Raw genomic sequence first — 11808 nt, forward strand, 5'->3', positions numbered from 1 at the left:
GTCGTATACGACTGTCTTCTATGTGACAGCAACATTGGTTCACCTCCAAAGGAGCATCCAAGCACAAAGCACTTCATTTTGATTTCAATGCATCGGCTTGCCGTCATCCGGTACCTTTTGCGGCTAATGCCACTTCTCTACTCATATGGCAGTCATATGGCAGTCTCATATGGCGCTCGGTCCTGCGTTGGCGTCGTACCTCGTAACCGAGTGAACGAGCACGGCGAAGCATGAGAGCGAACGCGGATCGCAGCGGGATATGAACGACGCGCGATGAACGATAGCGAAGAGAGCGCGAGGAAAAAAGCGACGGAGGATGGCATGGCGAAAGCGTGAAAAGAAAAGCATAGTAGCGTGCAAGAGGGACTCTACGGCGACGATGGATACGAGATGGCGCCAGAGTAGCGCGCGTAGTGCGTTCACCAATGCGCTGCATGAGTGGAGGTCTGACTGCGGCAGCTGCTGTGAATCGCACCCACGCGTCACCCGCGCGCTGCCGCTCGCGATCTCCCGATTTGCGAGGCAGTCGTGTCACACTTCGCTTCGTTTGGAACGTGCTGCACAAGACAGATTGTCCGCGCCAGCCAATATATCGCGAAATGAAAACACCTACAGAGCTGCGTTCAAATTTCGCATGAGTATCGTAATCGTCGGTAATTTTTTTTTCCTTCTTCACTTCCCCGAAGCCCCCCTGCTGTCATTTCGTTTTTTACAGCGAAGCTGTTTATGGCGAGGCTTCCATGAATTTTTTTGTGTGCGTGTGCAAAAATGTGGGCCGATCCTGGTGATAGTGTAGAAAGGGTCCAAGCACAATGGCACGTACCCCTGTGCACTCCGGGACCTGTAACGCGTCCTTGAACTACCCTTGTCACACCTGGGACCCTATAAGAGGTCCTAGGAACAAGGGACACTATACGATCGGATCTTAGCCCAAAAGGCCGACCCGCGTCGGCCATGCCTACGTTCGCACCGCCCTCTCTTTGTCGGCGTTCCAACTGCTTGCGTGCGTAGTTTCCTGCCGCTCTCTCGGAGCGGCGGCACCGTCGCGCGTATGTATAGGACAAGGTGCCGTTCTCCATTCTGAATTTCACTTCTCTCGGCGTAATGAGGAGGCCGTGTGTAGAGCGCACTCCCGGCGACGATTGCATTCTCGTCTCTGTTCCTGCCGTCGCTCTTCGTAGGCGCGTTGCTCCTCGGGAGTCCGGATTATACGGGGCCTCCCCATTCTGTGTCACCTCTGCATCGTGTGCTAAACAGCTTCGCTGCTCATATCCACCTTCATAGAGTGGAACGGCTCATTATTTTTTTTTCGCTGTTCGCATTTCGCCTGTTTGTGGATAGCATCCATTGTCGCGTCTTTTCCAGACTCATTTCCAAGCGAACAGCGCATCGCGATAAAACCGCGTTTCATGGGGAGACACGGGCAACAAAGCTCGGAGTGCCCGATAATTTTTTTTCTGCTTATTAGGCTTTCGACGTGATCAATTCGCGACTTGCCCGCAAGACGGCGGGAAATTTTTGTACACGCACCCAGGGAAGAGCGAAAAAGAAGAGAGTGCCTCGGAAAGCGAAGAGAGGAGGCACGCGTAGGCAGAGAGCATATCGGAACGTTGAGCGCGTTTTATCTCTTGGACACTATAGTTGCCCGCAGAAAATGCATAGCAAGATAGGCAAGACGGCGCTCCTGTCTATTTTACTCCGTGCGCGTCACTCAGAGACGTCACTCCCATGCGAGAGAGTGCGCATCTGTCTATATCCGATTACCGGCAAGAGTCTGTTACTTAAAATGTCATGACTGCGACAAAAAATCACCAGCCCTTGCCATGTCGAGAAAATGGGTGCAAGCGAAGCTTGGCGTGTGTGTATCTGACCTTCGTGGTGATTTTCTTTCTCTCTCTCTCTCTCTCTCTATCTTTCTCTCTCTCTTTCTCTCTTTCTCTTTCTCTCTTCCTTTCTATCTCTTTATTTCTGTCTCTCTTTCTATATCTCTTCCTTCCTTTCACTCTTTCTCTCTGACCTTCGTGTTGATTTTCTTTCTTTCTTTTTCTCTCTCTCTCTTTCTTTTTCTCTCTCTCTTTCTTCTTCTCTCGTTTTTTTCTCTCTCTCTCTTTTCTTTTCTCGATTTCTTTCTCTCTCTTTCTCTATCTTTCTTTGACCTTCACGAGATTTTGTATACTTCTCTCTTTCTCTCGGTCTCTCTTTCTCTCTCTCTTTATTTCTTTCTTTCTTTCTTTGTATGACCTTCGTGAGGATTCTCTATATTTCTCTCTTTCTCACTCTCTCTCTCTCTTTTTCTTTTTTTGTCCCTGGTATGTGCCATTGAGTTTGGACCCTTTCTGCACTATCGCCAGGATCGGCAGACTTTTCAGCGCGACACCCCCGCCGCCGCCGCCGCCGCCACCACCACCACCGCCGACACTTCTATATATAAAGCTTCGCTTAAAACGTGCTCATTTCGCGCGAAAAGCTATCTTCATATACCGAATACGCATGCGTTGTTCCTATCCAGAAGCCAAACTCTCAAAGCGTTTCATTATCAACGTGCAGCCACGGCTAATATGTCTACTATCATGACTGGCCGCCTGTTACGAACAGCTGTAAGCGTGCGAATTGCTTTGTGAACGCGGCGTATAACATACGTTCCTCGGGATGGTGCGAGCCAATGGCACGGAGCTAGAGGAGTGATGACTCACCTGATAACGCAGTCCACCCAATGTCCTGTAGTTTCAAGCCTCTTGGAGCAACACACAAAATGTACTCACACTATCAACAGCCCCGCAGCGTGGCGCCTGTACCAAGGATGCTTTATACTTGTCCCCTCTCACAACGCCGACACTGCGAGCTTTCAGCGTAACGACGTGGCTATCACGCTCTCTTTTTGAGGTCCATATTACAAGCAATTCGATGACACGCGTGTCACGCGATCGCCGCAGGGTTTAGCTGTCTCGGCAAGGTGCGATGGGCCGACGGGTACTGCGCGTTCTCGCGCGCAGCTAGGTCGTTCTTTCTTGCTACCCTGTGACTATAGCGGCGTGCACATTTAGCACCAACAGCTAGCAGAAGGGGATAAAGCACATTTAAGGCGAGCGATAGAAGAAAACACTGTCGAAAATCGGGCAGTGAGCCGAGCGCTGCCGGACAATACTTGCCCACGCCAAATGTAATGCAAGGATAGGCTAGTCGAATATCTATTCATAAATCTACTCTTACGCCACCTAGGTACCGCGCCTAAAATAAAAGTGATCATTGTCGACGTTTATGAAGTGTCCAGCGAGGGCTCGGCGATGCATGCATGGAGACGTCAAGTCGTCGTAACGGCAGTACACACCTGGACCAGGGGCCAGCAAATTTGCACAATAACCACCTCTTTTTACCGTCTATACCACAAAAGTTGGCAAAAGTTGGTACGGCAATTCGATGCCTTCAAAAGCTCGCTAAAGCCACTTCCACATGCTCTGCTACACAAACACGCATTTGATTCGGCGCAAAGCTGAGCGGGAAAGAAGGTATATCTATTATAGGGTGAGTCACAATGCTGCAGGTATCTAAGGGATGTCGTCGCGCGGGAAGTCGAAAATAATTTGAGCAAAATTGTAAACATTCGCGCGAAAAGAAAGGAGCCACACATTAGTCAACAAGCACGAGGACAGCCGCACGCGCAGCAGGCTCCGTCTATCCTTGATTCCAGGAACTGGGAGCTCGCGCGGCCAGTCATCGTACAGGTAACATGGTACGATCGTAACCGTCCGCGCCGACACCACCTTTCACTTGATGAGGACTGGTGACAGTCGTGACGGACGAAGAAACCTCTTGTTTCTTAGATGGCATTCGCTTGAAGATCATGGTCATGATCACGACCAGAAGTACGGCAACAGCGAGCATGACAAGAGCCGCGACGCAGTATGCCAGCAACCGGCCACCGGTGATGTTGCCAGAGAAGTTTCGCGGGAGAGAGCGTACGGCGGTGCTGTTGGAGGGTGACACGTGACCGGAAGTGGGCGATTGGTTGCCGTTCTTGTTGCGGCCGATATCCACGATGGAATGCCCCTCCTGGCTGTGCTCGTGGCTCCTTATGGGTGATACGACCGTAGAACGCCCGGCGGGTGTAGACGGGCCTGACGCAGGTGATGATGGTCCGGACGCCATGGAAGAAGAAACCACCGATATCTTTCTGCCTCCCATGTCCATTTTCGGTTTGGGCGCCAGCTTCCTGAACTGATAGCATAAGAGGGGCGTAGGTATAGAAAGAATCAACTGTTAGAATCCATAAAAAGCCATCAGTTTAAGCGGCTAGCTCTGTCGCTAAAATTACATGAAAAAGGCGTGCATGTGCGCAGATCGACTCGCAGTCGTTACCTTATATGAGGGTGCTAGAAACGGGCGTGCGTGCGTGTGTGCGCGCGTCACTCACCGCCTCTCTGAGTGCCAATAAGGAAGGTCGAAGCTTGGTCAGCGTCCTCGGGTTGTTGGGTTCCGCGCTGTCCTTGGCAGGAAGCGACTTGGGCAGTCTTTCAGCATTTCCGACTTTGGCACCTTCCTTTCCTTCAGGGACCTGCTGGCACCAAATAAAATTACAGAAGTCGAGCCGAACAAAAGCATTAAATTTAACCACTCGATTTTTGTAAAGCATATGCCAGCAAGAAGACGCTTTTTTTTCGCTGCTGTGTGAAACCTTGAGTACCCAGGTTTCAAATAAGTCTGGAAGAAAAATCTCAACAAGAAGCGTCGTAGAGGCATCATGGACAACAGTCACGCTTGTGTAAGGTACTGAACGGGAGGTCGCCAAATGATTTTTGTATAGAACCATAGTACAGCGTCACTGACATTATCTTTGGCGATGTTACTACCAAATGCCAATGTCATTTTTCGCTCTGTCGAAACACAGTTGCGTCGACAGGCACTATGGAAGGGATTGGCAAGCTGCATGCATTACCCTCAATACTGCGCGTTTCTACGGACTTGCCTTTCTCAGTTACCAACAATTAGTCGCGGCTCAAAAAAAGAACGGTCCACAATCGTGTAATGACTAATTACATTGAAAAAGATGTTAACCTGTGGAATTTTATGCGCTCTCCTACCACGCACCATTTATTTCTGTCGTTAGTTATGATGTTGCACATGAACATCCAGACTCAAGTTCGGGAAACCAACACCCGTTTTCGCGTATATATAGATTTCTCACTGGAGACAAAGAGATAAAGGTCAGCGTAATTTGACGTATTATCTCACGTGTTCCTCACACGTAGAAAAGCCAGGTTTTTTTTTTTTTTTTTTACAGTAATAATCATCAGACTGCAGTACCTGACGGGAAATACGACTTCCTTGAAAAAAAATAACATTCTAACTAGTTTAGCTGCAAAATCGTCGACTGCATGGAGTACAGGTGCAGGATAATCTAGTATAATACAACAGTTGTTGTTTCATTCCCAGAAAAGAAAGAAAAATGAAACTGCCAGCAGCGGTAAAACAAAATGCATAAAAATGAGAAACGACCCTAATCCTTGACTTAGTGTCTGCTGGTGACACACGCACCTCGGCGTTGGTGTACCCTAGTGCACTGTTTGGGTTAACTTTGTATTTTCCTTGTATTAAATTTGTGTTAATTAAAGTGAAGTGCGACACAGACACAAAAAATTTTGGTGAATTCTTGATGTAAACGATGCAAATTAGACTACACTAGGCCCGGCGTCCTCATCGTCGGAAACTTGACGGTACACAACTTGACCCGGCGTCCTCGACGTCTACTTCCATGGCGAACGGAACGGGCGGGAAACCGTGACGCACAGAGGAGCTGGCGAGGCAGCGAAGGAGGGCGAGGAGGGCTTCGCCTATCGGGCGAAACTGCGACTTTTTTAATGCGTTCGCATTATGCATGAGTGTAAAAGTGTAAAAAAGTGCATGTGTGTGAATTTTGGGAAGCCTGTAATGTGGTAGATGTAAAAATGGGATGAGAAAGCTTAGAAGAGCCTGTGTATAAAAATGTCACAGTTTCGCCCTAAGGGCGAAGCAATGAATGCGATAGCAACACAGCAATGTCATACGAAGTAAGGTGAGCGGCTTTGGTAGCAATATGAATTGTAGTAAACATGAGCTGATTAAGTAAGCAGGTGTGCTGCGGCGTAAGTAGACCGACATGAAGAGAGACTCGATGACCACGAGAAGGCGCGTGTGAAACGGTGGTGTTGATGAGAAGCGCTTCCCGTGGGCAGCGCGTGCGAAGGGACACACCTGTAGCGCTGCACGGCCGACCCGGGCAGCATTGCATGTGTAGCGTGCGTTGGAAAATGTGGCCCGACTATTACTAACTGATTGAACAAGCGTGGTGTGAGCGCGCACAAACAAACATGAATAGATCACACTGAATGACTGCAGACAACGACTGTCAAAACGCTGGCAGCAAGCGCATACGCCGCAGCAGCGGGCGAAGGTACGTGCGGTCTATCGCTCCAACGGAAACTGAGCGGCGAATGCACGGCGCATAAAGGTCAGAGCCGTGTGGAGATAAGCGACGGTGCGAGCGAGCGACGAGCGCGGTTGTTGGCAGAGTAGAAGGGCGCCCCCCCCCCCCCCCGCTCCCTCCGGCGCTGGCTTCCCGCTTCCTTGCTTGCGCGTGGGAGATTGAGTGCGTTAATTAAATTGTGATAGCGCGCGTCCCCGCACGCTTCCGCTCGGGCATACGGCGCGCGGCGAAGATTTTATCTATGGGAACCTCACGGCGACGGCGACGCCGACGGCAGAAATCCGGTTGAAGTGTCCATATAATTGCTATCGCAATAATATATACAGGGTGTTTCAGCGAACACTTTCAAAATTTTTTGAAGGTTGCCTGCGGCAGATAGCACAATTCTAGTCCATGAGCTGGTCTACTGGAATAGGTGGACATTACTTGCAAAAAAAGTTTAAATGTATAATCGACTAATTAACAAACATTCACTAATTAGGTTTTTAAATAATTACCTTATGGTGCATATTGCAATTTACAAATTGTAGCTGTGGAGTTCGCAAGGAGGATCCACTTGTAACTGAATTCTCAGGATGACACCAGTTTCGAGATATTAATTTCCGAACTTTATGGAGAAATGCATTGGAGTTACAGTTACTTCCTGAAAAAAAACGTATACCTGGAACCTGGATCTATATACCTGGAACCAGATGCGTGCGTGCGTGCGTGCGTGCGCGCGTGTATGTTTGGTAGCGTGCGGCGTGCGTGCCGTGCTGTGCTGTGGAGTGCGTGCTGTGCTGTGCTGTCGTGTGCGTGGGCTGCGTGCTGTGCTGTGCTGCTGTGTCGGTGTGCGTGCGTTGCTAGTGCGTGAGTGCTTGCGGGCGTGCTCGTGCGATGCGTGCGTGCGTGGTGCGTGCGGGCGTGCTTAGCGTCGTTGTCGTTGCGTGCGTGCCGTGCGGTGCGTGCGTGCCGTGTGTGTGCGTTCGTGTGTGGTTGTGTGTGTGTGGTGTGTGTGTGTGTGTGTGTGTGTGTGTGTGTGTGTGTGGTGTGTGTGTGTGTGTGTGTGTGTGTGTGTGTGTGTGTGGTGTGTGTGTGTGTGTGTGTGTGTGTGTGTGTGTGTGTGGTGTGTGTGTGTGTGTGTGTGTGTGTGTGTGGTTTTATTTATTGAGCTACCTTTTGTCACAACTGTTATAGAGATAGGAGTGAGGGAGTGGCTTATTATTTATTGGAGCCGCACCTGCAATTCACCTCTTAATCACTTGAATCTCGACGTATTTGGACCTGGACACTTTAGAACAATCTTAGGGCGCAGTCATTCACTAGACGCCAAGTTTAGTTCTATTTATCCCTTTGCTCCAATGTGCGAGATACCGCAAACCCCGCGCTCAACCTCGACAAACAAGCGAGCTGGATCTTCAAACGGAACATGCCACACTTTTCGCCTTCACGATACATGTAAGTATTGTCCAGTTTTAACGCGATAGCGTTTAAGGCCCCGTGTCGCAGAAAATTCGGCGTCGGCGACCGGCGTGTGATCACGGGTGGCGGAGAAAATCATCAACCACATCGACCGCATAGGCCCTCCACGTGGTGCAAGGTTGTGGTGAACAAAAATTGAATTTCGCACAGTGAAATCCGTCAAAAAAATGGTAAAGTATGACTTTACCATTCGGCGTCGGATTCGCCGTCGGATTCTCTACCAATCGGCGTCGGATTGTAATTTGAATGTACGAAAAAACGTAATTCTGCTACGAGGAAACTAAAACATTTCTACCAGACCTGCGCGCGTCGGGGCAATAGCAAACAATTAATAAAATAATAAAAAAGGTGCTAGGGCCTTCACATTTTAATATAAGACCACTTATATTAACCCTGAAAAAAGCGTCTTTCCAGCAATGCATTTCAGTTTAAAAGTGAAGCCGACTTTAAGGGGATCGGTGTAAGCTTGTTTTTGTAAGCTGGCTTTCCCACGTTCAGTGGTGCAGTGAATAAAGCCTACTTGCCGTATGCGAACGATGCGATGCGAACGTGTCCCGATAACGCTATCGCGTTCTACTCTTAACGGCGAATGCGTCGAAGTGATAGCCGAGCGTTCTGCGCGACCACAGATCAAAGGCGAAGGTTAAGCGTCCTCCAAGTTTTTGTAGGTTTTTTTCCTACAAACATACGTTGTAGATGACAACCAGATTATCTTAAAAAGTATGTCACTCTTGACATATCAACTTTCTTCAAAAAATTGCATTTCTCATATCTGTTTCTTAGTATAACCCCATGTACTCATTTATCTATCAGAAAAAGAATATGCTTCTGTCTTCTGTCATTCAAAAAGTTACGGAATAATTTGTTGCGTTCTCTGTTATGTGTGAAACCTAAACTTGGAAGTATCGGTTTTAAGATTTTATGCATTTGATTATTTAACATTACCGATATGTCATTTTTCTATTATTTTATGCCCACGATATATTTTCAAAATAACAATATTATTATATAAATTACGACTCATTTCTCACAAGGGGCACCGCAACAATTCGGCATTTCACATAAAAAGATTAGGAGAAACTTGTGTGAGCCAGATATCAATATTACTGTTAGACAGTGAATTTCAATATTTGCTCAGCACGTGCGTCCATGCGTAGTAGTGCTTTTTCTTGTTTGATTCTTACGGCTTCACCACTTTATGATATGTTGTATTTGTTCAGTGTTATCCTTTAGACCATGTGATGTTTCTATGCTACGGTTTTTGCAATCATTATTCTATATATATATATATATATATATATATATATATATGTGTGTGTGTGTGTGTGTGTGTGTGTGTGTGTGTGTGTGTGTGTGTGTGTGTGTGTGTGTGTGTGTGCGCGTGTGTGTGTGTGTGTGGTGGTGCTGTGCGTGTGCTGCTGTGCTGCGTGGTGTGGTGTGCTGTGCTGCGCTGCGTGTGTGCTGCGTGTGCTGCGTGTGCGCTGCGTGCGCGTGTGCGCGTGCGCGCTGTGCGCGTGCGCGTGCGCGTGCGTGTGTGTGTGTGTGATTGTGTGTGTGTGTGTGTGTGTGTGTGTGTGTGTGTGTGTGTGTGTGTGTGTGTGTGTGGTGTGTGTGTGTGTGTGTGTGTGTGGTGTGTGTGTGTGTGTGTGTGTGTGTGTGTGTGTGTGTGTGTGTGTGTGTGTGTGTGTGTGTGTGTGTGTGTGTGTGTGTGTGTGTGTGTGTGTGTGTGTGTGTGTGTGTGTGTGTGTGTGTGTGTGTGTGTGTGTGTGTGTGTGTGTGTTGTTCTTTCCATTAAAGATTTAGTTGAGAGTTAACGCTTGTCTTCTTCTGCCTTCATCCGTGTTCTTTCGCGCTTAAGCCAAGAATATGCCAGTAGTACATTTGTTGATATTTATTGGCTTGAGTACCGATGCTCATGAAGCAACGCTACGCTTCTACCACGATTTATTGTCTATACTTGCTTCGAAAGTATAACCCCTTGTGTGTTACCAGCAACTTAGCTGATGGCAAAATTTGAGACGCAAGAGTGGCCGAAGCAAAGGTTTGCAGGCCACCGACATGTGATCATGAGCGCGTGGATACAGAAGTCTCGGCCTCAATGTCTCAATGCTTGAAAATATGAAGTAGAAGTATGACAAGACAAGAAAAATTTTAAGGGGGACCTACTCTACGTGTGGGGAATTTAGGCCTCTAGCATTTTGCTTTATCGTGTATATTGCAACTTGTAATCTCTATATTCTTGTTTTTCTCAAAATGTAAAAGTGTTCCTTTCAAGTATTGAGCTTTCGTGAGGATGCTCGGCCTGCCAAGGAGGACAAACTTATCGAGACGTTTATTCTAGCTCATTGCGCAACGCAGGGTGAGACCTATACAAATTCCAAATAATAAGTTGGCAAGTTGTGACTGTCCGTGTGAGAGGAAAATTTAACATATTTAAAGGGAAACTATGACTTATAAAGAACTACAATTTTTTTTCACAACTTTAGACGTGTAATAGCATTAAAATTGGCTTCGTAACAAGGGACACCAGTAATAAAATTTTATTTCCTAACATTTTTTTTTCCTGCAGTGTGGAATCGAGTCTCAAACGCGTGCCGTACTTGAGGCCGACGATGTTGCGCCTTTACCCTGACTCCTCGTTGAACAACAACAACGAAAGATAGAATACAGTGACGACGCACTTACCTTGCCCGCCTTCGTATCTTTCTGGAGCTGGCCATCTCGCTGGGCGTCTTCCTTCGCCGACTTTTTGGGCTGCTGCTGTTGACGCTTCTTCTTACTCTTCCTGTTTGCGTCTTGTCCTTTATTCTGATCACCGGGTGCTTCCGCCATGTTCTCTAGCTGCAGCGCGAAGAGCTGCGGTGGTGGCTAAATACAGACGTCGCCGGGTCGTCGCACCTCACGACCGCCTCGTGCTCGTGCGCGTCGCGCCGGACGAAGGATCGCAGCGACAAACCTCCTATAGCGACAAAGTCCAGGCGTTGCTGTATACCGTTGGTCTTGATGCCTTACTCGGACGACCAGTATACGCCGCGGCTGGCACGGACTATTCTTCGTCTTCTTCTTCAAGTGCTCCTAATGGCACGGGCCTAAGGTGCCAGATTAGCTATGAATCCACCAGCTCCAGATACAAGTAAAAACGAAACTTCGGGTGTATCAGGAACGCAGCGGCAGGCAATAAAACGTCTTTTGCGGGCTTCAAAGGTAGTATGGGCATTAGGCTAGAGATCCTCGGCCCCTCAGCACGGCAACCCGATGCTCTAACCATTAGGCTTTTGTTCTAGTTTTTTTTCTTTAATAAACCATATCTTTCTAACCTTTCTATGACTACTTTCTTACCCATTAGGCCACAATCGCAGGTATACTTCTATCGTGCAACTAACTAACTTGTATGTTTTATTTTATCCAGTGTGGCCAATCCCCCTCGTGGGTACGAGCCATGTTTTGAGGCAACGACAACAATAACAACTAACTAGAGGCGAAATGCAAAAACGCCCAATGCAGAATACAAAAAGTAAGCAAATTGTCAGCAATGTGCTTTAGTGTTCACTGTTACAAAACAGTGACACGGACATAAAAACAAACTCCTATGAAATATATGGTGTTACTTTAAACTAAAGAAGAAGTCGCAGTTTCGTCGCAGATGCTCAATTCTTGGCCAATCCCCCGAAGTGGGTACGAGCCATGTGCTGAGGACATCATCATCATCATCATCATCATCATCATCGTCTGGAGGCGAATCATCGACTGGGATAGCAAATTAGTAGACAGCTAGTCGAAATAAGGATAGTAGTTTTATCGGCCGTATAAGCTTGTAAACAATCGCTTACTAACTAAATTAACAAGCATGGTGTCACGCGCGCGGCAGCAAACATCAACACATCCCA

General features: G+C 47.8%; 1 protein-coding gene across 1 annotated transcript; it reads right to left on the reverse strand.

Moving 5' to 3' along the window:
* Positions 1-3711: 3711 nt before the first annotated feature.
* LOC125946343 (uncharacterized) lies at positions 3712-10840 on the reverse strand. Its single transcript, XM_049669135.1, has 3 exons — positions 10607-10840; positions 4412-4552; positions 3712-4215 (listed from the first exon to the last, which is right to left on the reverse strand). Exons 1-3 carry the CDS (start codon positions 10751-10753, stop codon positions 3712-3714), a joined length of 792 nt encoding a protein of 263 aa, XP_049525092.1. The 5' UTR covers positions 10754-10840.
* Between the last annotated feature and the right edge of the window lie 968 nt (positions 10841-11808).

The sequence above is a fragment of the Dermacentor silvarum genome, chromosome 6 (genome assembly GCF_013339745.2).
Source record: "Dermacentor silvarum isolate Dsil-2018 chromosome 6, BIME_Dsil_1.4, whole genome shotgun sequence".
Taxonomy (NCBI): domain Eukaryota; kingdom Metazoa; phylum Arthropoda; class Arachnida; order Ixodida; family Ixodidae; genus Dermacentor; species Dermacentor silvarum.

Excerpts from the sequence above, each read along its gene's own strand:
- LOC125946343 (XM_049669135.1), bottom strand. The coding sequence starts at position 10,753 with ATGGCGGAAGCACCCGGTGATCAGAATAAAGGACAAGACGCAAACAGG. Across the intron at positions 4,553-10,606 it reads AAGATACGAAGGCGGGCAAG|GTCCCTGAAGGAAAGGAAGG; the intron begins GTAAGTGCGTCG and ends TGGTGCCAGCAG. Across the intron at positions 4,216-4,411 it reads TATTGGCACTCAGAGAGGCG|TTCAGGAAGCTGGCGCCCAA; the intron begins GTGAGTGACGCG and ends TTATGCTATCAG.